This window comes from Triturus cristatus, chromosome 5_1 (genome assembly GCF_964204655.1).
Source record: "Triturus cristatus chromosome 5_1, aTriCri1.1, whole genome shotgun sequence".
Classification (NCBI taxonomy): domain Eukaryota; kingdom Metazoa; phylum Chordata; class Amphibia; order Caudata; family Salamandridae; genus Triturus; species Triturus cristatus.
The window spans coordinates 135,749,262-135,774,093 of NC_140587.1; the positions used below are offsets into that span (position 1 = coordinate 135,749,262).

The following is a 24,832-nucleotide window of genomic DNA, read 5'->3' on the forward strand; positions in this document are numbered from 1 at the left end:
ATATATTCTGAGTTAATATCATGGAAAAAATAGTACTTGTATGAGTGTGTGTTAAATGCTATTGCGGGGTGTCCTGCATCAATCCTGGAAGCTTTGCCGAAGGGGGAACACTTCTAAGGGAGCGTTCAAGGTGCTCTGGTTCTGGTGTAGGTGTCTGATTTTGTGTGTTCTCAGATTATTACACCCCTTCCTCTCTCTCTCTTTTTCTCAGGCATTTCAGGCTGCTCTGCAGACGCAGTGGAGTTGGATGCTGCAGCTGTGCTGTTGCATTGAAGCCCACCTCAAAGAGAACACTGCTTATTTCCAGGTCAGAATCAAAATCAATTGCAGGCTGTGATGATAGGTAGGCGAAGGATGGCTTGAGGTGTTTCAGTGGGAGGCCCGTCATAGCCACTATAATATAACTTAATATTTATGTATCAGGTCTTTGAAAATGTTCACTTTACCCCTGGCTTTGAGATGAAAAGTGGAATGACACAATTAACCTTCTCCATTCTCCTTCAGTTCTTCTCGGATGTGAAAGACACTGAGGAATACCTCAAGAAATTGCAGGACTCCCTCAAGAAGAAGTACTCGTGTGACCGTTCCATCACTGTGACTCGGCTCGAGGACCTGCTGCAGGACAGCATTGTAAGTATGGAGCGAGCAGGTGCACGTTACTACTTTGCGGAATCAAGTCTAACGCTTAAAGGTGCTTCATGCCTAAGTATTTTTATTGATAAATTACTTTTATCAGAAAACTTACGACCGCTACATGACCTAAATTGAACAAAAACATAATTACCGATTAGTACAGAGTGGATAGTGAGGACGTGTCAGTGTGCGTCGCATGCCACACTTCATTACTCTACAAAGCTTTGCACATGAATCCAACGACTGATGAGATGTAGTCCTGAGTTTATCCCAGTCTAAAACTGTGGTTCTTTAGCTCTGAAACCACTCAGGATTCCTGTCCTTCGCTATGAGAGCAGGTGAAAACTGGGATTTCCTGAGCCAGATCTTAAAATTATGTGCTAGTGAGGTCTGCTGGCCCACATAGTATATCAAACCACACTTTAGCCAGAAAAAATGTACACAGGTTAGTTTATCTAACATATCTTTAGTACAATGAATTAACTTACAAAGCATAATAACAGTAGATAGAGTGGGTGCTATTTCGAGAGCGAATTTGTATCATTTTCAGTGAGTATGGGTAAAAAGAGAAAATAATATTTCCTCATCCGCATTTTGTGGAATATGCCTGTATGGAAGCTTGCATTCCTTGAGGCACCAAGCATGCAATCTGAGAATGCTTAGATAATACATTGCTGATGGACTCCTTTTGGAAAAGGGATACATTTCCTATGAACAGGATGGACACACCGTGGATAATTAGAACCCGTCTCTTGAATTGACCCAGGCAGAAATAACAAGATAAGAAGCAACAATTGTGCCTCTTTTCCCAGAAAATATTTGGTGGACTCCTAATAGGGATGGGGAGATAATCAAAAAGGTCTGTTGAGTTCTTATTCACCACTGAAACCAATGGCAGAAAACACGCTGCAGGCAAGCAAGATAGTAGGAACATTCACTTTTAGCACCCGCCTTCTTACCACTGAGATTAGAGACCAGTTTGAGCCCACTTATCAAGGTAGCCACATCTGCTGCAGTGTACAGGTGACGGGCAGACCATGTGATCCAAGAACCTCATACGACTTGGTACATTTCCTGGTATCCAGCCATGCTACAGTACTGCAGAACCTGCTCCAGTATACAAGAGCTAGTATTATATAGATAGATAGATAGATAGATAAGATAGATAGATAGATAGATAGATAGATAGATAGATAGATAGATAGATTAAATGTCTTTTTGCTGGGAGCAAAACATGGTAGTGGAAGCAGTATTCTTCGCCCAAATAACAGAAAAGAGCACTGCCTATATAGTGGAGTTGGAAAAAACAGCATATAGCAGATATTTTTCTTGAAAGTTGATGAATACTTTGCACATGGGAGTCATAGAATGACTCCTGTCACTGGCCCGCTAGATAAGTCCACCATAGAATAATGGACTGCTGCACTAGGGCAGAGCGCCTACATCGCCTTTATTCCAAACATACCCAGCTACATACCAAGTAGACATTAGGATGGTGCTGTGCACGCTTTACTAAAGGCCTGCCTCTAAGATACTCGTACAGCTAGTTCACAGTATGAGCGAGGGCTGGCACACAACGGTCTTCATACCAAGTATCGTACAACGTAGGGGCATAGTGCCACAAAAAATCTCAAGCCCCTGTATTGCACAATGATGTGCTGAGACCTGCACACTTCTAGAGCTACAATTGTTCTACGCACTTATGGAGTACAACCAATCCAATCTTCATATTCTCTGCGCAGCTCGGTTTCCTATAAGTGATTCCCCATTTGATTCTTATTGCACCTCCTCCCTCCCTTATGATGTCTTTACTTTTGATTGGGTGCTGACAGTATGTTGTGTGATACATGCACCGACCTCGTCTCAAAATTTCAATGCATTCCTCTGCTTCCACGGACCTAGTTCCCCTCCATTCCTCTGTTCTATTTCTTGCAACATATTTCTCCTGCCTATCTCTTCCAGCTCCATTTGTGGTTGCCTTTCGTCTGTCTTCTAAATCTTTCCCATTACTTTCTTCTGGTCTCTGATTTATACCCATTCTCTTCCTGCCCTCCTCTTCTTGCCTACCTTTTTTCCTGCTCTTTACTTCCTCATCCTTTCTTCTGCTCTCTTCTTCGGGTTGACTGGTTCTTCTGGCTTCCACATCTTGTCAATGTTGTTTCTCCTTGTAACATTTTCTCCATCTCTTCCCTTGACTATATTTTTTTGCCCTTCTGTTGCTGTACTCACTTTCTTGCCTTGCTTCTGTTTCAACTTTCCTCCAATTTTGCCCATCTTTCTTTTTCATTCTTTCTCTCCCCTTCTTAGGATGAGAAGGAGCAGCTGACCGAGTACAAGGGGCACCTCTCTGGCCTTGCGAAACGTGCCAAAGCAATAGTCCAGCTCAAACCCCGCAGCCCCGCCAACCCACTGAAGGGCAAGCTTCCCCTACAAGCTGTGTGCGACTACAAGCAAATGGAGGTAACGAAGCCCAGCGTGTGTGTGCGCAAGGCAGTGCGTCATGCGGGCCGTGCCCATGTGAGTGCCCAAGTGTGCTTCTCTGCCTGTCCCTTGCCTGTGTGCATTTGTGCATGCCTGCAATCTGCACTTTTCTGCTCCCTGTGATGTGATTATTTGTGGCATGTCCGTGCTATGTGCCTTGGTCCGGCCTGTGTTGAACAATTCTGGACCTACTAGTGCAGTGTATCTTTTAGGTATGCATCTGCTATTTCTTTTTAACCTGCAGGTGATGTGTTTGTTTTGGCCAACCTGTGCTGTGTGTGATTGGCCCTCCACAGCACAGGTTCTCTATATTTGATCTTGCAGGTACTATATCTCTTCGGGGTTGCAGCTGCTGTTTCTCTTAGGCACTTCAGCTGCTTTCTTTGGGACTGCAGCTGTGTGGTTTTTTGGATCTTCCAGTATGGTGGTTGTTTGGACCCACAATAGCTCTATCTCTTTATCACTGCATGTGCTGTTTCTTGGAGTCTATATGGTGTTTATTTTGCTTGCACCATACCTTTTTGGCCTGTCTTCAATGAGCCTGCTAATGCTGGGTCTCTTTTGGCCTGCTTGTGTTTTGCCTCTCTGGGACAGCTTACGCTGTGCCACTTTGGGCATACTCCTGCTTGGTCTCTTTGGGTCTGCTCATGCTAAGTCACTATGAGCCTGCTTGCATTGGGTCTCGATGAGCCTGCATGTGCTGGGCCTTTATGTTCCTGCTCGTGCAGGGGCTTCTATATGCCTGCTCGTGCAGGGGCCTGCCCACCCTGGGTATCTAAGTACCTGCTTACCCTGGGCCTCTATGTGCCTGCCCACAAAGGACTTCTATGCACCTGGTTGTGCTGAGCCTCTATGCGCCTACTCGCACTAAAACTGTGCCTGCTCGTGCTGGAGCTCTGCGTTTGCTTGTGCTGGTTTCTATGGGTCACCTTGCTCTGGGTGCCTTTTGGGCCTGCTTGTGCTGAGTCTTTTGGGTTTACTCCAACTAGGTCTCTATGGACCAAATTGTGCAGGGTCTCATTGTGCCTGCTCGCCCTGGGTCTCCTTGTGCCTGCTCGCCCTGGGTCTCCTTGTGCCTGCTTGTGCCGGGTCTCTTTGTGCCTGCTCGCGCTTGGTCTCTTTGTGCTTGCTCACGCTGGGTCTCATTGGACCGGCTCCTGCTGGATCTGTTTAGGCCTGCTCATGCTGTGTACCTTAAGCCTGAAGGTGCTAGTTAGGTTCTGTCCTACACATGCTGTTGTTGCTCAATTATGCTGTTATTCTCCTACTTTTAGATTACTGTACATAAAGGAGATGAGTGTGTCCTACTGAACAACTCGCAGCCCTACAAGTGGAAGGTGCTGAATGTTTCCGGGAGCGAGTCCATCGTTCCATCTGTCTGCTTTCTTATCCCACCGCCAAACAAGGAGGCGCTGGACGTGGTCAACAGGTATAAGAAAACAGTAACTCCAAAATCCCTGCAAAACTGATTGCCAGCTTACACAACTTTGAAAACGAAAATACTAAACATTGTAAATTTTCTTAACTTTTGATTTGCCTTTTCACCCAAATTGTAAAACATTGCAGCAACAGAAATGCTAAAATAAGTTTCTTGTGCTGCATTGTGTTGATGGAAGTTGGCGTGCAAGCGTTTAGTGCTAGAAGCATAAACTAATGAAAGTGAAGTGACTAGAATTAGGATCGAGAAATCAGAAGGGAAGCACCTGGTGATAAACACAATTAACAATAACACGGAGGGGGCGATAAAAAAGTCTAGACTCTACCTGCACGTTAAAATGCAAGATGGCAGCAACTTTGTGCTGAAACTAGCAATACAATTTTTTGCTTTTATGAAGTCTGTCTTGAGTGGTTGGAGAATGTCAATATTTAACATAGGAACGGCTTTGGCAGCTAGAAAAGCGAGGGAGTACCCGATAAACCTATCCACATTATTGAGAACGTTTAGAGCCACCAAGACCACAGCCACCACTATCCATTTCCGCATATAAACATTTCTGCTCATTATTTTGATCTGTACGTGAAAAACACTCAATAAAATGAGAAACAAAGGCGATGGAGCCCGGGTTTTGGTGGGCGTTAGGGCAGCAGGACTTTTTCCGAAATCTCAACAATCCCAGGAAGGTGCAAGCAAACCAAATAAGACATCTCCTGGATGTGTCTCACAGTTCTGCCTGCTCTTAAGAGACGCAGGCCTATAGCTGCACTGTTGAAGGACTGTGGAAGAGGGTGGGACCAAGGAAGAGGGAACACAGCAATGCTAGGAAAGCCTATTGACCGTGGATTATTGAACGAGATCGAACTAGATCTGTGAAGAACGATCACGTTAGGCAGTTGGTTCATGGGCACAGTGATAGCTACACAATCTAGACGAGCTTTTAAAGGGCTAGTTCAAAAAAGCATATTCAGTGCAGAACTCTTCCTCCTGGAGCAGGAGTGATCTGGGTGGATAGGTTGGCTGTGGTATCTGGCAGTCCAAGCTCTATCCCTTTGCTTTCCGCTTAAACCACATTTTGGTAAACACAACAATGACAACTTCTTTCCATTAGATGTTAATCCATATTAACTGTGTTCACATAGTGCCTGTTGAGGGTGGGGGCTGTTTACATCTACTGATCTCTAGATGCCAGATTGGTCGAGAGTGTGAAGTACAAGAGACCCAGTTAACCAAAGACTTACTAAGGTAAGGGTAAGGAAATGACTCTTTTTGCATGGTCATCCTCAAAGTTTTGGACAGATACTGCTGGTTTTTCAACTCCGAATGCATTGAGACCTGCTAACCAGACCTCAGCGCCCGTGCCCTGACCCTTGAATGTGTATGTTTGATTGTCAGAAGCCCGTATGGCATAGGCTAATTTACTTCTAAGTCCCTAGTATATGGTACCAGGAATACCTAGGGCCTATAACTTAGAGTGGCCCCTCAGGGACTGCAGCACTTGGTGTGCCACCGTGAGGGAGACCAGGGAAAACATGGCTCCCATTCTGCCACTGCAGACTGGAAGTGCAGTTTAAAACTGCTAACTCGACTTTGCCATTTTGAGCAATGGCAAAGCCCAAACTCCCCTTTTAATAAGTGTAAGTCACCTCTACAGCAGGCCTATCGAGTCCTATGGCAGGGTACAACATATTACACAAGTAGAAGTTATTATTAGCATGTTCTAGCAACAAAAACCTGAAATCTTAATTTTTGCTGCGAAAAAGATTGGTAGCCCTATTGGCGAGTACAGAGTTGCACACTGACGTCTCAGCTGTTCTAATTTCTGAATGAGACTACCAAAGTTGGTAATTCAAGGAGGAGGGAGGGAGAACACTGGCCAAAAAGGTTTTCCTGTGGGTGTGTAGCCCACAGTCCTCCACACCTCTAGGGCAGGCTACTGAGCTCTTGAGGATGAGAGAAGGGTCCTGCCATGTTGACAGTGGACAGAATGGAGCGTTCTGGGATAGATAGGTGTCACAGTTCACAGGAAGTTGTCAGCTGGTGGGGGGGAACCTAGTAGCCCATTGCCAAGGTACCATGACCTCCCTCGAGGGTACTTTATGGGCATAAAATGATCACCCCTGGCACCCAGAACTCCGATCTCTCTTGACTGGAGGCAGAAGACTGAAGAAGGACTTCCCTACTGACCCTGGAACCAACAAAGAAGAGGCTGCACCGAAGTTGGACTGCACCTGCTTCTCCTTGGCTAACTAAGGAAAAGACTGTCTGCTGTGTTTTGCTCGTCTAGAAGTTGTCCCCTGAGCACACCTTGAAGTAGAGACTCCAAGAGTCAGTTGTCTGATTCCTCTTCACAGCACAGAGCCACAAAGCTTAAGAATCCTGTTGGGGCATGTTGGTAGCCCAGATCACTGCTCCTCACCGCCATGCAGCCCAAGTCCAGGACCCAAGTCTGCTGGAACTGGGGGAGTTGTTGGAGTGCAGGTTGGTCACCCAGTAGGAAAGTTATCGCCGAAAGAAGGAAACAGCTGTGCCAGGTGACTGGCGGCTCAGTGGCGACTGGACTTCTGCTGAACCGGGCATGGAACGTCAACTCCTGCAGCCTGAATCACCTAACTAGGACAATGGACTGAGGAGTTGCCCCAGAAAGACTCCTGTTGACTGCAAAGCATCTACAGTATCCTGTATACCTTGTATCAGGACCACTTCTTAGAAATAAATGGCAAGCATCCACTGACGCTGGAACTGAACTGACGATTGATTTTCTGTAGGAGTTAACTGTTCTGTTGGACCTTGTCATCCACTTAACTGGCTGCCTGCCAGAGTTGGTCACCCAAAGTAATTTTAAGAAACTGCATAACTCGATGAATTTGCTAGTGCTTGTTTGCAGGAAAGTAACAAGTCTTGATTTATTGTTTGTTGTAAATTCCTTATCTCTGGAGCCCTCCAGTGGATCTTTTTCATTTTGGTGTCCATAAATTCATAATATATACTCTATTTTATAAATTGATGTAGAATTTGTTGAGTGTCGAATTTCTTTCTTCTTCAAGTGTTTTAGCGCTAGTTAAATGCTTTACACTTGTTCTTTTGTGTAAGTCTGACTGCTCTGAACCACAGCTATCCATCGTTGAGCTGAGGTTTAACAAACAAAACATGACTGGTGCAAAAGGGGTTGGTAGTGTATTACAAGGTGAGGTCACACAACCACACCATATAATCCACCCCATTTCTTCACACTAAGGAAGCCAACTCTGGATGAAATAACAATTGTGCTTTAGAGGAAACAACCGACGATTCAGAGTGCATTCTAACCTTCTCCAAAATTGCAACTTCCCTAATGGCAAGGAAGAGAAAAGTGCGTATGGGCAGGTAAGCATCAGACATGCATAAATCGAGCACCAACGGAAGCTGCTGCCTGCGTAAAGGAGAATCCAGGAGAGTGATCCTTTTGGTGATTGAAAAAAGGGATATATGGCAAGGCCATGCTTGAACTCTTCTCTTTAGAGGGTATCATGAGAGGTGCATCCCATACAGGATGAGGAGGCCAAACACAAGAACTGAAAACACAAGAGAAGACGAATCTAAGTGGAAGGGGCTCTCCATAAAACAATCTTGGAGCTGTGGTACTGGTACTGGACACTTTCGTACCAGTATAAGACAAAACACTCGTCATTCTAACTGAGAATACCACCACTATCCTGTACATTTGTGAGCAAGGGGCAACCACATCAGTTGTTGAAAGCAGAGCAGACATTAAGTCAGTAGGAGCAGGAAAATCTTATGTTGGAGGAGCATGGCCCCTGTGTAGAGAAAAACTTTGCGGGAATCTTAAGTCGCAACTTCCGATGCAACCATGAGCTGAAGCTAGAATAATGAGGAATTGCACGATTAGGTATATTACTCACAGCACCCTGAATCGTCTTGAAGAGCCTTATTAATAGGCATCACTTTTAAGCAAGTACCTGTATTATGCACTGTGCAATAATGAAAATCTCAGTTGATCCTAAGATCTGACCTGTGGCCTGCAGGTGTCAGGGCAGGCACTCCTCCCACTGAGCAATCCTATTCATTGCTGACCACATAGCTGTTAATTCAATCCATGGGGGACATTTCGGATGGAGGTTCCAAGTTAAAGTGGACGAGAAAATGCCCGTCACAGAGAAGCAAAGGACTTAAAAAAAAAAAAACACTTACCTGCTCACAGCCACCTCCGTCTCTCCTCGGTCTTTGCTTCCTGACGAGTCCCAGTCCTGGAAGCACACAGGCTCCCTAATCCAATTACAGCGCTGCAATTCAGTGAGGGCCATGGTTGTGCGATCAGACTGGGACAGGGAGCATGTACATGTTCCCCACCAGGCTGTGTATTACAGCCTGGTGGGGAACATGCAAAGTGCGCAGGACTGTTTGGCACGGCCCAAGACGGCAGGCCAAACCATCATGCGCACTTGAAGTGTGCATGAACCACTCCTCCCAAGCTCGGACACCTGCCCTAGCCAAGTCCTGTAGCGAAGAAAAATAAAATGATAATAACTTTATTATAGTTTTCTTTTTTCCTGCTCTAAGAGCAGTGGGGCGATGCTCCTCTGCCTTAGCGGAGTGGCCGCCCTGGGTGTCAGTTGCCCTACCACATTACCAATGTTCTTTCCAATGCGTCGGATATTAGCAGACAGATCTTTTCATGGCAAATCTCGGAAGGAATCAGGCTGGGCATTGTCCAATCTGACAGGTCAGCTGGGATTATTGAATACATCAAACCTTGTTATGCATTAGATAGACTCTACTCATGGCTTGTAGATGAAGAGGCTTCTATTGTGAAACACCTAAGCTTCTCTACACAAAAAGGGACAGGCAGCCACAGTCGCTTTCCTTAACTATACATATTTACTAGAGACATGCAAAGCTGCCACATGGTGCTTACAAAATACATTTGCATTACAACATTGCATTGGTTCTGATGCAAGAATAGATTCACACAATGTATTCAGGACAAGTTCAAGCTCTACCTTGCACCATAAAGAAATATCAGTAAAAATTATGTTCAAAACATTTAAGTCTTAACACACACATATGCTATGGCACTAAAGATAAAAGAATGTCAAGGGGCATGGTGGTTTCTAACTGCATTTCAAGAAATGGCCTGATTACACACACGCCCAACCAGCTGTTTTTTTTTGTTGCATTGATATCATAGTATTGCGAATGGGGCACCAATACTGTTGCTGGAGGTAAATAATATTTCCTTACTCTTTGACGTTGCCTTCTTTCCTGAAAGTCACTTTATATGAGCCTGTAGTGACTCTCTCTCCTTCATCCACAGGCTGGACAGTAGTCACCAGACTCTGCTCACGTTCTGGCACAGGCTGCACATTGACATGAAGAGTCTCCTGTCTTGGCAATACCTGATCCGGGACATCCAGCAGATCCAGTCTTGGTCTCATATCACAGTGAGTATGCAAGCTGTCCGCGGGCGATGAATGGTAGGCAACTGTGGTCAGACACCCACCAACCGGCTACACAAGGCATCCAATATCAGTGCTGGCTCGGCAATCAGTGAGGGCACCTGGATTCAGAAAGGCACACTGAAATATCTAGTTGCATGTGTGCATGTAAAAGTGCACACAAAAACACACTAACTTATATTAAACATGTCTTACACACTCGCAACAGTTTTGCATGCATGCACAAAATGCACGTGAAGGACAGTTTGATGTCCTTTGTGGGACATGCTTTGTGACAAACACACACATTCCTGTGACATAACATGTATATAACATCGGATGTTACACACTCATACCATTACATACACCCTTGTCTCGGCCTTACAGGACACAAGTGTACATCTCCTTTAAAGAGACAAGGTCACTAAAGGACACCTCCGACCAGCTGTGGTCCACCCACTTGGGGAGTCATTTTCATACACTCTACAGTCCCCCCCCCCCCCCCTGATTTGTACTCTATGGCAGAAACTGGCCCATTCTACATGAGTGTTTGTTCTTCTCCCAGTTCCGAACCATGACTACTGAAGAATACACACTGATCCTGCGCAACTTGGAGCTGCACTACCAGGAGTTCATGCGGGACAGCCAGGACTCTGAAAACTTCCTCCCGGATGACCGCATGCAGATCGAGCGACAGTACAATTCCTGCACTCAGAAATATGAGCTGCTGCTTCGTGGCCTGGAGAAAGGTAGGGTTGAGCTGGGGAGGACACGTATGGGCTAGCAGATTGTTGGTGTGGAATAAAAGAGAGCTGAAGATGAGCTAATCAAAACACGTGGGCAGGGACAGAGTATGTGGAATGTTCTGAAGTTTATACTTCACAAATGTGAATTTTTGCTTCAAAACTCCAAATTTGACATTTAGAGAAAAAAGAGCAAAAATAACATTTCTAGAAAAATAAATCGGCTAAAACTACTGTTGGGTCAAAGAACTCTCACAAAATATTTTTACCAGGAAATTCTTCCACAAAAGCCTCCTCTGCAAAAAAAATTATATTTCAAGTGAAGGTTTCCAAGATTTACAACATTAACAAACTCTGAAGTTTGTTAATTTTACATAACTTTTCAAGCACAATTTATATTTCGCCAATCCAAGCAAGGACTTGCATCAGTCAACAGATCTATAGTGTGGCACACATGAGCAGCATGTAATGGAACAAGAGTTAAAAGTACATCTGAGTTAGAAGCGGGAAAGTGTTGCATGATAATGGGCCTCTTTGGAAAGTAGGAAGAGCTCACATGAGCCAGCACAGAAAGCAGCATGCTCACCTAATCATTGAGACACTCACACTCAGGCAGACTTAATTCACCGTACTAGTGATCCGCTGCAAAAATGAGCATGCACATGTGTCGGAAGAGTCAACAGTGCGTCCATAGCTCAAGAGATATCCATAAGAGAGTCAAGGCTCACAGTGATACCAATGAGGCCCATAAAGGCAGATAAGGGAAAGCTGTCTTGGACCCAGACTCACGCATTCCCATTTCTCTGACCCTCCATCAGGCGAGCAGGATGAGTCTACCTGCAAGAACTACATCTCTCAGCTGAAGGACATCCAGCTGCAGCTGGAGGGCTGCGAGTCCCGCACCATCCACAAGATCCGCTCGCCCATCGACAAGGACCCTGTGAAAGAGTGCTCGCAGCGCATCACTGACCAGCAGGTAGGGCCCACGCCTCTGCACACTGGCAGCAAAGCTGCATGACTGGGACCAGCTCGTGTTATAGTCCTAGTGCAGAGGATGAGGATAATTGGAGGTTAAATATTGTAAAGAATGTTCACATCCTCCCTTTGAAAAGCTGGCAGGAAGGTCTCTCTCACCAGTTCTTGTTTTTCCCTTTCTTCCCTGGCCCCCACTGTCTTGTTCCTTGCTAATTGGCCCTTTTTTAAATTGTATTTGTATGTTATACCTCTACTTACTACCCCTCTTTATCTTCACCTCACTGCACAGCCCCTGGTCTTCGTTGTTTACTGTCGTCACTGTTTACTCTTCTTTTATCTACCTCATGTTATTTGGCCCTTTTTTCCCCCTTTTCAGCTGTCTCTTCCTCTTTGCATATTCTCCTCTTTTGTTGGTCTCCTAACCTGTGATCCTCACCTTATTCTCATACCTTCCCCTCACCCTTTCTTCACCTCACTTCCATCTGTATTCATCTCCTTTGCCTCCATTTTCCATATCCATTTGTCCTTGTTCCTCCCTTTTGTTACATTCTTTCCGTTTGACCGTCACATTTTTTCTAATCCTGTCCCTTCTCTACAACTTTGTTGCCCTCTTTCTTCTAAACCTCTTCCTTTTCCTTTTAGCCCTCCTTCTCATTTAATTCTCCCTTTCTCTCTGTAGTGCTTTCTACTTTGTTCTTCAACTCTTCTCGCTTTTTCACTTCCTATCTGTTCTTCTTAGTCCCTTCCTCAAACCCATTTACTCTTTTTTCCCTCCTCAACCTAGTTAATAGGACTGACCTACAGACAGCTTTAGCTGTCTTGCCAAGCTCATGTAATTAAAAAAGTATAAAATAAAAAGGTATACATAAATGAGGTTTGGGTTTGCCCTCTCCAAGCATTCGTCTGTTCAACTGTCATTCACATTTTGTTTCCACTCCCTACAGTATGCAGCAAGGGGTGGGCACACTTCAGCCAATGGTTCTCTTGCACTCCGAGTGTTGGCATTTTGCTTGATCACATGTGCACATCTGCCAAAAAAAGTGTCATGGCTGCTGGGCCAATAATTTACTTTGCTAATGCTTTTTGTCTTTCCATCCTTTTAATCTTGTGTGTTTAAAGCCATTTTTTGTGTTACAATTATTCAAATCCCCTTTTCTTTGTGCCAATAAGAATCCTATTTTCCTTGATGTGCATTAAGACTAAAAGGATCTCTTTATATTTTGCTGGTAAGCACCTGTACTGTTCGATTACAATTCTATGTGGTTGTTAATATTTTTCAAATATGGATTTTTTTATTGCAAACATGTGGCCACCACATTAAAACAACTGCATTTTAATTTCTTTTTTCTTACTCGTTTTATATTTGTGGCATAGGCTCACAATAATAAGAATGACCAATCGCCCCTATTTACGAACCTTGGGTGCCCTGTAAGGCCCCTGCATTGTATTGGCTGTCAACAATAAAATTATGTTGTGGGGAAAAAAAAGAATGACCAATCGCACCAGCTTGCCACTTCCTGGCCTACTGGTTCTGCCAATACTTGATAAAATGTACACCCTCTCTCCAGGTCTTTTTTTATCTTCATGACCTGTTATTCTATATTCCGCAGCAAATCCATTTTGAGTTGGACGGGATCAAGAAGAACCTAGGCAAAGTGAGTGAGAAGACCGAGAAGGTCCTGGCCCAGTCGGAGCAGTCGAGCTCAGCGCCCCTGCTGAGGTCTGAGCTGGATATCACCCTGCAGAAGATGGACCAGGTGTACAGCCTCTCAGCCATCTATCTGGAAAAGTGAGTCTTTGCGATGGTGCCCCTGCCCAAGATCAGAATTTGCAGGTGCAGCAGTTCTTTCTGCCCTTCCAATTGGATAGGCTGGCAGTGGGACTGGATCACTCTGTATGACAAAAACAGTCAACTGAAATGAAAAGCTAAAGCTGGAGACCGAAGGGGCCTGTGTGTCAAAAACTGACAGTTAACGAACAAACTAATGTGCTTTATCACACTTTTTGGTGCAGGTGTTGCCCACTTCAAACCCGCTGCACATGCAGCATGCGGGGCCTTGCTAGGGAAGCTGCTCAGAACACACACTTAAATTAATTTAAAACTATCTTCCGGCACTGGTCTTCCTTTGTTTTGCTGATCAGGTTTAACAACTTACATTTTTTAAGTAACTCTCGAGGCATTTGAGAATGGAAAGTGATGTTAGCGGTAAGATACAACACTTGACTGCACTGGTGGGTAGAACCTTACCTCTGCTATAGGGAATCCTAGATGCCACTCCGAGCGTTACATAGCTTGCACGGCATTAGTGTGTGCAATGGTTTACTGAGAGATCTTTATTGAAGAGCTTCTGCTGAGACAAAGAGGATGTTACTGTTCTGGGAAGAGGAATGTCAAGATGACCTCCTTCACCTGGTCTGGTCATTGTTGGCTGCTGTAATGGTGCCTGGCGGCATGGTTCTTTCAGCTCCCTCATAGGCTGCAAAGTTGCTGAGAGCAAGGCGCTGGCCATCATTAAAAGGGTATTCTGGCAACTGACTCTTGACCAGAGTGTCCCAGTGCATCTGTTGCTTTGGCTCGCACTATGGCTGCTGTACTCTTCTTCCTGCCCACAGTCCTGGCGTCTTAACGTTTTCCTCCTTCCTTCTGCACAGGCTGAAGACCATCAACCTAGTGATTCGCAGCACAGTGGGTGCCGAAGAGGTGGTTAAGACCTACGAGGACCAACTGAAGGATGTCTACAGTGTCCCTGCAGATATGCGCGAGGTTGAGGAAAGCAAAGCTGAGCTGAAGGTAAGCGCAATGGGACCAGGGGTTGTAATCAACCTCACTTTCAGCATGGTGACAGTAGAAGGGAAATGTTTTCAGTTTGAAGGAGAAAGCGGATTGGATAAGCACAGTCCAGAACTAAAAAATGTCTACCCACACTTCTTGAAATCCCGCCATGAGCTTCGCTAGTCCTTACCCATCTCCCCCTCCAGCCTTTGGAACTGCCACTCAGGGTCAGCTCAAATAATCTTGCATTCTGCTTGATTTGTCAGTGCAGGGCATTTCACGTTTTGTGGGTATTTACCAACAGTGTTAGCAAAGGATCTATTACCCTGACATCATGTAGCATAGCCACAGCTTGGTCCACTCAAAACTTCCAACGCCCAAATAAATCCTGTTAATCCGTCACTATAGACTTCCCATGACTGGAGAAGTAGAGTGTTAAGTGTTCATTCAGTCATTTTCTTGTTGATCACAGAACGATTGTTTTTCCCCTGCAGAAACTGCGCAGCCAGGTGGAAGGACACCAACCGCTCTTCAGCAGCTTGGAGACCGACCTCAACAAGGTGAAGGAGGTGAATGAGCGTATGATGCGTACTCACACTGAGCGCGACACAGATCTCGAACGCTACAGGGAGCGTGTCAACCAGTTGCTGGAGCGCTGGCAGGCCATTCTGGTGCAGATCGACCTGCGGCAGCGCGAGCTGGATCAACTGGGCCGCCAACTGCGCTATTACCGTGAGAGCTATGATTGGCTCATTAAGTGGCTCAAGGATGCTAAGCAGAGACAGGAGCAGATCCAGGCTGTGCCAATCACAAACATCAAAACTGTGCGGGAGCAGCTCATGCAGGAGAAGGTAAGGACCATAGCATACACTAATGAAAGCCATCTTAAGTAATTACTATAGTCTACCCTACATAACTCTTCTAAGCCTCTGGAGACCCTCCTCCCACGTAGGAAACAATCTTTACATTTTAGATTCTGGCTAGCCATCTGAAAATCAGTCAAAACCTCTTGGAAGCCTTATCCACCCTCCAGGAGACCTATGCTATCCTAAGAGCAGCTCTTTTATTTAATCTGACCGGATCATGTTATCTATCCTGAAGACACACATTTTACCATACAGGCTATGCTTGTATGATGCTTGGGGTTCTCACCCTATATTTTTGTCTGCCCAGTTCGGCTTTGTCAAGCCTATAGTCACCATCCTGCATTCGGGGGGCCTATTCTGCCCGCTGATATCACATGCTATACATGTCCGCTCTGCCTCTGGCCTCACATCCTGTGCTCTAGGGTCATATCATACTAACTCGCGTTGCGTCCTTCCCTCTGTTGACCCCACCTGCCATTCAGTATCCTATCCTGCTTTTTGATGTCCCCTCGTGCTCTGTGGTGATGTGTTTTGTTCTCCAGTGCCTCATGGTTCCTTTTCATATTTGTTATCCCTTCTGGCGATCACTCCTCCTAATGAAAGCTATTACAACTTAAGGCAGGCTGCCACTCACATACTTTGCACCAATGTTTTCCCACAGAAACTTTTGGAAGAGAGTGAAAAGAACCGCGAGAAAATAGATGAGTGCCAGAAGTATGCTAAGCAATACATCGATGCCATCAAGGTGAGTGCTTCATCCACTCACAGCTGTGGTGCTAGAAATGGAGTGTGCGCACGTAGTAACTGAACTAACAGAGTATGGATCATGACAGGGAGAGCCTCAGGCAGACTAACTTGCACTAGCTCAGGCGAATCCCTGAAAACACACAGAGTATCTAGTATCTAGATTTTCAGGCACTAGGATTTATGCTTTCACCTTCTGATCAGTGCCTGTGGTATCCCGAGAAGAGGTATTTCTGACTTTGGGTTCTATGGGAAACATCTGTTGGAGACCTATTGTGTCATTCCTATTTATGAACACTTGTGCAGGTCTATAACCCTCTTCTAATATGCTTTAAGCCGTTTCAGTGCTATCAGTATGGTGCTTTCGTTGAAACACAAATATTCCCCTTCACCCTATTTATTAAAGCATTCAATACTCAGATACGTCATAATGTGCTGTGCTAATGTACTAATGTACATTTGTCATTTATGAATACATCAGATCTGTACCTTATCTCTGAAATTCATAACAAGGAACTTCTGCCTTGAAGGCCAGCTGCAAAGGTTGAAAATGCTAATGCGGGATGGGGTGGGAAGTACCCCTACTTATACTTAGGAGTCAGTGTGTTGGCAAGTGCCTTTGGAGATGGTGATCGGTGCAACGCTGATGTGCTTTTCTGGTTGTGATGAAGATGATCTGAAGTGCAGGCAAAAAGGGCCTCCTACATAACAGCACAGAAAACCGCATGATCCTGTATGATTTCGTTTTTCTGCACTTTCACTTCACCCCCTTCACTTTTCCCCCTGTAGGAGTTGTATTCTCAGCGGCCCTGTGCTTTGCAGACTCAGTGGAATAGGTTTTCCCTGCTGAGGCCAGGAGCCTGAATCTACTTGTGTCTGCCCGGGAGGTTTTCCTCTTTTGGCTTCTAGTGTTGTTATAGCAAGGGGCTTCGCTGGCCCCTTCTGAGATGCATGTCATAGTACAGCTCCTGACTCAAATTTGCAAATGTATTTCTGAGCAGAATAAAAAAAGTACATATAGGTCAAGCTCTTTCCAGGAACACTGAGAAAGAATTGATCACCGACAGCAAACCGACAGGCTGGACACTGGTCATATTGTGTAGTATAGAGAGGATATCTTGAGTGTGGGCACATTGTGTAGAATTGTTTAGCTCAGGAGCTTTTGAATGGTGGAATTATATTTAGGAGAGGTGTTATGCGTGTCTGGCCCAATTGTGTAAATTAGAGATGATCTGAATTAATTCTTGACTAGCCTGGTAGTGACGTCTATGCTGGAGGATGCCCACCGAGTGTCAGGTTGCATAAACTCTGAAGGGGGTGACATGTTTGGTCACACTACATACAGTGGAGAGGACGGGTTCTGAGTGCGTAGACTCTGAATAAGGAGATCTCTCATCTAACCAGATTATTTGGATTATGCAAGAGTATGCACATCATTACTGTATGTACATCATTACTCCAAATTTGTGACATTTTAAAAAGGATTACTCTTACATGATTGGAATTTGTGAAGTATGTTGGAGTATAAATTGCCTGATCTGATTGTACCATCAATGGGCGAGAATAATCTTGGTCAGCGTGTGTAGAGTATGAAGGCTTATAACTTGTCTGGTATAAAGTTATCTGTGGAGAAGGATAACTATTGCCAGGTCAAGCTGTGTAAATAGGGGCAGTGGATATTTTTTAGTAAGGACTGAGTGTGTAGACTTGGAGGAGACAAAACTTCATTTAGCCAGGCTACATACATTTAGATGATGATGATAAAGGTAATCTGGTCATGCAAAGTAAACTGGGCCAGTAGGATGCTAGTCTTTATTGTGCCAGATACATTTGGGAATAATGATTTTGTTCTGGATGAAGCTACGCAGACTTGTGGAGAATGGCCTGCCTGTGGCAATAAGGTGCCGATTAGCAGAAAAGACTGGAACAGTGTAGTTGAAGCAAAGTAAGATTTCTTTCTTACAGCAAAGGAGCCCACGTCCTGCAGATCCTTCCTTCAGTAGTTCTCAACTCCAGATGGTAAAGCTAGAGTTGGAAACCATGGAGAAAGAACTCAGAACCATGGACCCAGAAGACAAACAAATATGTTACAGGGTGTCATGAGCTCACTGGCATGAGCCCACGATAAAGGTAGAGAAAGGACTACCTAATACCACACTACGTCACCTCTCCCCTTTAGAGAAAGAAAGATAAAATAATTAAAATAATTTCACCCTTGTGTTACAGTTTTGAGACAAGGCCATAAAGTGGTTACATCAATTTCTTGTTAAAGTCTTTGAACCTTGCAGGCAAAGGTGCACTACGTGACTGCCTCTCAACATACACTCCGAATGCCACTCAGAGCCACATAATTACATGCCACATAACTACAATGCACTCAATACAACAGACACTCCAAAAACCAATCAGTGCCACATAGTTACACACCACATAATTACACAGCGCTCAATGCCACATACACTTCAAATACCACTCAGCGCCACATAATTACACACCATATAATTACACTACACTCAATGCCACATGCACTCCAAATAACACTCAGTGCCAATTAATTACAATGCAAACAATGCAAGATACACTCAAAATAACACTCAATGCCACATAATTACACGCCACTAAAATCAACATACACTCCACACAAAACCACTCAGTGCCACATAATTATATTCTACATAATTACACTCTATCTATCGCCCTCACTATCTATCTATCTATCTATCTATCTATCTATCTATCTATCTATCTATCTATCTATCTATCTTATCTATCTTATCTATCTTATCTAAAGGTGCATGCTTGCGCTATGTGCTGCTAGCTAGTTAAGCGTGGAGCGCTTACAATTCCTATTTTAGATAGCGTTTTTCATCTCTATGCTGTAAATCGTTTTTTTGGTTTTAATATTGTTATAATATCGCCCACATTCTTGCACTATAAATTGTGCCCTCACCGCATTTTGCGGAGTCTGTTGTCCTTGCTGGAAGCCCTTGTGCTCCTTCGCGTGGCGCTTGGCCGCCATCTTGGGGGTGGTGTTTTGTTAACTGTGCCATCTGCTCGAGCGCTCTAGCGCTTGCCAGGACTCCAGGTGAGCCGGTATTTAAGACGAGCACTCTGTTTGCTCGTTCTTGACGAAAGGTGCATGCTTGCGCTATGTGCTGCTAGCTAGTTAAGCGTGGAGCGCTTACAATTCCTATTTTAGATAGCGTTTTTCATCTCTATGCTGTAAATCGTTTTTTTGGTTTTAATATTGTTATAATATCGCCCACATTCTTGCACTATAAATTGTGCCCTCACCGCATTTTGCGGAGTCTGTTGTCCTTGCTGGAAGCCCTTGTGCTCCTTCGCGTGGCGCTTGGCCGCCATCTTGGGGGTGGTGTTTTGTTAACTGTGCCATCTGCTCGAGCGCTCTAGCGCTTGCTAGGACTCCAGGTGAGCCGGTATTTAATGCTCACACGGGCCGCGCAGCTGTAGCGCCTGACTCTCGCCTGAGTCAAGCCAGAGTCTGCCCGTCTGCGCCCGTCAGCGCTAAGGAAGTGCGGGGTGCGGCAGACCTTTTCATCTTCATTATGGCTGCTTCCATCCTCAGGTATGGTAGAGCAGACTTATTGGCCTTACGTGAACAATTTACTATCTGTCCACTTCCGCCCTTATCGGTGCACCTGTTGCTGTTGGCGCCTGCCTCCCCCTTTTCGCGTCCGCTCCTTGCAAATTTCATCCCGGCAGATTAACGTGTCGGGGGTGAATACTGCCAGTATATATAGCCTAAATGTCAGATCTCTGGTCAAACATCAGGCGGAGATCTTTGATATTGTCACCAATGACTCCCCTGATGTGTTTTTTATGACCGAGACATGGCTACAAGATGCTGACACTGCGATTTTAAACCTTGCCTTCCCCCCTGACTATACCGTGGCAACTCTCAACCGCGGTTCGAGAGGTGGTGGAATTGCAATGGCGGTGAAACGCCGCTTTCCTTGTGAATGGAAAGAACTAAAACTTCCAGGTTGCGAATGTGCTCGCTTTAGAATCTCTCTGTCCCATTGCTATAGCTTTTCAGGTCTTCTAATATATCGGCCTCCGGGCTGCGATGCTGCCTTTAGGGCCGCTCTCCCGGACGTCATTAACATAGAAGCTCTTGGTTGTGCAAATTTCAATGTGGTAGGTGACCTCAACCTGCACTTTGACTGTCCATCTCAATCCACCATTAAGAGCTGCCTAGCAGATCTAGAAGCCTTGCAGCTCCTACAGAGAGTGATGTCCCCCTCCCACTCTGGCGGACACATACTGGACCCGTTCTTTACCTCCTTAGAGGACATTACTTTATGCCAACCTGTTCAGTTGTCATGGACAGACCATATGCTGGTGAAGGCAGTTATCCCTGTGGTAGATTCTCTTTTTGTGGTACAGAATAAAACATCTCTCTCCCGCCAGTGGAGTAAATTATAACTTGAAGACTTCTACCTTTTATTAGGAAAAACACCCCTACCTCTTCTCTCCGATGCTGACTGTGGGTATGATTCATTCTGTACTTGGATTGGCACGGCCTTGGACTCTCTTATTCCCCTTGTACGTTCCAAGTGCCGGACCAAGGCCCATAGCCCATGGTATGATGAGACCTTGTCGTCTCTCAAGAGAGAGTGTAGGCAAGCAGAAAGGCGATGGAGGAAAGCCTATGATCCCGCGCTCAAAACCTGCTACCTTACTCTATCCAAGGCATATCACAGAGCGGTGTGTCGAACACGTGCCGCATTTTATGCGCAGGAGTTCCGGAACAGCCCTAATCCCTCCAAACTAATCTTTAAGGTCCTAAAGGACCTTACAACTAAGAGGGCCTCCGCGGCAGAAATCTGCACTGACTCTCACTGCGAGAGTCTGGCCTTTTTCTTTGTTCAAAAGGTGCAAGTAATCTACCACACCTTTCCAACTATTGTGCACCGCTCGGATTCATCTGATTGTCCTAAGATCAATGATAGGATCCTGGATTTTTTGGCCCCCCTATCTGAGGAGGGTTTTGATTTACTGAGCCAAAAAATTAAATCTGGCTCCCCTGCAGACCCCCTCAAACCGGCCCTATTTAAAAACATGCAGGCCACATGTCGCGCACCCTTGCTTGCCCTTATTAATATGTCACTGGGTTCAGGGATTGTACCCACCAAGTGGAAGCAAGCGGTAGTTACCCCCATCCTAAAAAAGCCTACCCTAGATCCTATAAAACCTGAGAACTATCGCCCCATCTCTCTGCTGCCGTGGGCTGCTAAAGTCACCGAAGCCCACGTGAATGGGATCCTGGCCGACCATCTTGCCAAAGCTAACATCTTGGATCCCACGCAAAATGGTTTTCGTACAGGCCACAGCACGGAGACTGCCTTGTTATACACGGTTGAACATCTGCGCTCCGTGCTGGACACCGGACAAACAGCGGCACTCCTGTTGTTAGATCTGAGCGCCGCCTTTGATACGGTGTCCCACGAAATCCTGTTGCGGCGGTTAGAGGAAGCTGGGGTTAGGGGGCTGGCACTAGGCTGGTTCCGCTCCTTCCTTTCCAATAGATCTTTTCAGGTTGCGATACCACCCGGTAAATCCACCTCTCACCCGCTCACCTTGGGGGTCCCACAGGGATCATCTCTGAGCCCCACTCTCTTCAATCTTTATGTGAGGCCGCTGGCTGCGGTAGTCAAAGGCTGGGGCATGACAATGGTGTCCTATGCGGATGATACGCAGCTGGCGGTCACACTAAGTGGGGACTCAGCCATGGACGCCCTCAACTTCTGTGAGGGGCTACGCTCGGTGGCCAATTGGATGAACCAGAATTGTCTCCAATTGAACACAAAGAAGACAGAGGTGATGGTGTTTGGGAAGCAACCTGGATGTTGGAATGACAGCTGGTGGCCCCCCGAGTTAGGAATGATCCCCTCTCCTGCTATGGAGTTAAAAAACCTCGGGGTCTGGCTGGACCCTTTACTTAGCTTCACCTGCCAGACTAAGAGGGTGGCTGCCTCTTGTTTTGGCATTATTAGGGGCATCAGGCCGGTGCTTAAATTCTTCGATGCCCCCACTAGACAGCTTGTGGTCCAGGCCTCGGTACTATCCAGGATAGATTATGCCAGTGCTCTGCTAGCAGGCACGAACAAGGCTGAACTTCTGCGGCTACAACGAGTGCAGAATGCCGCCGCAAGAGCGATATTTGGGCTGCCCAAACGTTGCTCAGTGTCCAGAGCATTGCAAACACTCCATTGGTTGCCTGTTGCTCGGCGGATTGAGTTTAAGGTGCTCTGCCTGGCCTTTAAAATTTTGAAAGGCATGGCTCCACCTATTCTCATGAACCTTCTGACTCCATATGTCCCCTCTCGCTCTTTGAGATCGATGGGCCAGAATTTGGCTGTTGTTCCTCGCTTTTTGCTGAGCAGGATTGGAGGCCGCTCCTTCCGAGTAGTAGCCGCTAAGTTTTGGAACGCTCTCCCTAATGACATCCGTGCTTTGGAAGATTTAACCAGGTTCAGACGTGTCATCAAAACTTTTCTTTTTAATAAAATCAACTGACTCTGCTGCATTTTGTGATGTTGTGTTTACCTTTCTTGGCGCCAGGACGCCCCTTTGCTGGGGCAGCTGTGCGCGGTATAAAAACCATTAACATAACATAACATAACATCTTATCTATCTATCTTATCTATCTATCGGACTATTGCACTCTATCTATCTATCTATCTATCTATCGCATCACCACAGCATCACTTAGCACCACCACAGCATCACTCAAGGGCACCACTACATCACTATGCGCTACCACAGCATCACTCGACACCACCACAACATCACTCACCGCCACCACACTATCAATCTGTACACCATTCAACAACAACTGGCTCTAATATGTTCTCTCAATATTTTGGCTTTATTACAAATGGCACAAAAAAAATGATAATATTTAACTTCTGTTCTTGGATTTTAGGCGCAATTAAATACACTAAACATAATCTTCACAAGAGTTATTAACAAAAGTTTAAACGATTGCCATTATAATTTACATTAACTTTTATTTAAGTATTAATTATTTGCAAAAATTAAAAGCCATTGTTATTTGTAATATCAATACATCTAAGTCACGTAAATACAACACATATTGCATTACAAATGCTATAGGTGTCACATTTGCAACAGTTAAAACTATTGACATTGTACATGAGAAAGCTAGTAATTTCAATATTTTCAATACCAACACATAAATAAAAAATTAGTCAATTTACAATACAAAAAGCTCAATCATTTCCTAATGCGAGACCTATTGCATCGCAAATGCTTGTCTATAAAGTACAGCTAGGCTTGCCACAGTGAAAATTGCTTTTCTATATGTTCAACTTTTAGATAATATATGCCCTGCCTTGTGGACAATAAGGCATATATAGGGGTGACCTGTCGATATTTAAAAAGGGTTTATTTTGACAGACCAATTGCATGTCTTACACTGCTACAGTCAAGCTGCACTAGCAGTCCTGAAACCATGTTTGTACTGTCTGTGCTCTGAATGGCACAATAGGTGCTGCAATACACTGGTGGCATTTAACTTTCAGACCCTGACTACACTTTCTACCATGCACTAACAACTTATAGATAAGGTATATAGACCAATTAGGTGTATACAAATGTCATCATGTTGAAAGGACGAGCACTTAAGCACTTGTTAGCAGGGGTTAAAGTGCACTCAGTTCTACAGCCAGCAAAACAGGTATCTAGCTGTACATCATGCAGAAGATGGTCAGTCTTAAAATTACTCTGTCCTAAATAGTGATGTATAGACATGGTAAAATGAGTCTATCCTCATTATCAGATATTTTTGAAGAATACTCTATATTGGATAATGCCATACTGATGTGAGAATTTGAGAAATGGGTCTATCACGGATATTGCCAGATGAAAATAATACTAGCCTAGATACTGTAAGATTAACACAGGAAGTATAACTGCTGGGGATGACTTTACCCTGGCCCCAGCAAGTTGATCGGCAAGGAAGCAACCTTGCCTGCCCATGCATGACCGGCTGGAAAGCAGGATAAATGTATCCTTGCTAGGCCCAGTAAACCATCTATGTGCCACATTACCTCCCGTTTTCCTTCCCACACTAGACAGCTTAATGTCTGTGGCATCAAATGGACTGCTCACCTGTTTCTCCATTTTAAGGTACTCCCAACCCCCATGTACTGAAGGACTGGTGGTACCTGATTTGTTGCTCATGTTTTCTTTGTCATTTCTTTTGTGTTACAGGACTATGAGCTACAGTTGGTAACATACAAAGCTCAAGTAGAACCTGTAGCCTCTCCAGCTAAAAAAGCCAAAGTACAGTCCACATCAGACAACATCATCCAAGAGGTGAGAGCCAGGAGAGCAATCGCCAAGAAGCCTGTGTCCAGAAAACAAGAACTAAACTGCCAGACGTGTAACTCTGGAATCTCTCTTCATCTTATCTGTTGTACATGCATTTGTTGCACACAACTAACACATACACAATCTCACTATTAACACTGCCCACTATCTGTTGGGAACTTACAACTGTAGGTCACCAGAGCACTGCCACACAGGCCAAGTTTTGCATCTCTTCTCAGAGATCCTTCTGACCTTTGAAGTCTTCAAGCCAATCCCATGAAACACACTTTGCCATTAAGAGGTCAGTAAGTCTGGTAGTAGTCTTGAGCCATATTATATTTCAGCCTCTTGAAGTTCTCAAGACTTGTATCAGAAAATCCTTGAGAGTT

The 24,832-nt window shown here is 45.0% G+C and overlaps 1 protein-coding gene across 9 annotated transcripts in view; it reads left to right on the forward strand.

Annotated features, from left to right (window-relative positions):
• Window positions 1-24,832, forward strand: part of PLEC (plectin) — a 404,008-nt gene that overhangs the window by 324,491 nt on the left and 54,685 nt on the right. For 5 of the 9 annotated variants that reach the window (XM_085604582.1, XM_085604583.1, XM_085604585.1 and 2 more), the window contains 12 exons: window positions 212-307; window positions 505-630; window positions 2,941-3,150; window positions 4,389-4,543; window positions 9,864-9,990; window positions 10,550-10,733; window positions 11,546-11,703; window positions 13,313-13,491; window positions 14,355-14,493; window positions 14,970-15,326; window positions 16,003-16,086; window positions 24,345-24,449. In XM_085604582.1, the coding sequence (XP_085460708.1) occupies window positions 212-307; window positions 505-630; window positions 2,941-3,150; window positions 4,389-4,543; window positions 9,864-9,990; window positions 10,550-10,733; window positions 11,546-11,703; window positions 13,313-13,491; window positions 14,355-14,493; window positions 14,970-15,326; window positions 16,003-16,086; window positions 24,345-24,449 (1,920 nt within the window). The remainder of the gene's footprint in view (window positions 1-211; window positions 308-504; window positions 631-2,940; window positions 3,151-4,388; window positions 4,544-9,863; window positions 9,991-10,549; window positions 10,734-11,545; window positions 11,704-13,312; window positions 13,492-14,354; window positions 14,494-14,969; window positions 15,327-16,002; window positions 16,087-24,344; window positions 24,450-24,832) is intronic. The other 4 variants (XM_085604587.1, XM_085604589.1, XM_085604588.1 and 1 more) reach the window with 1 other exon arrangement.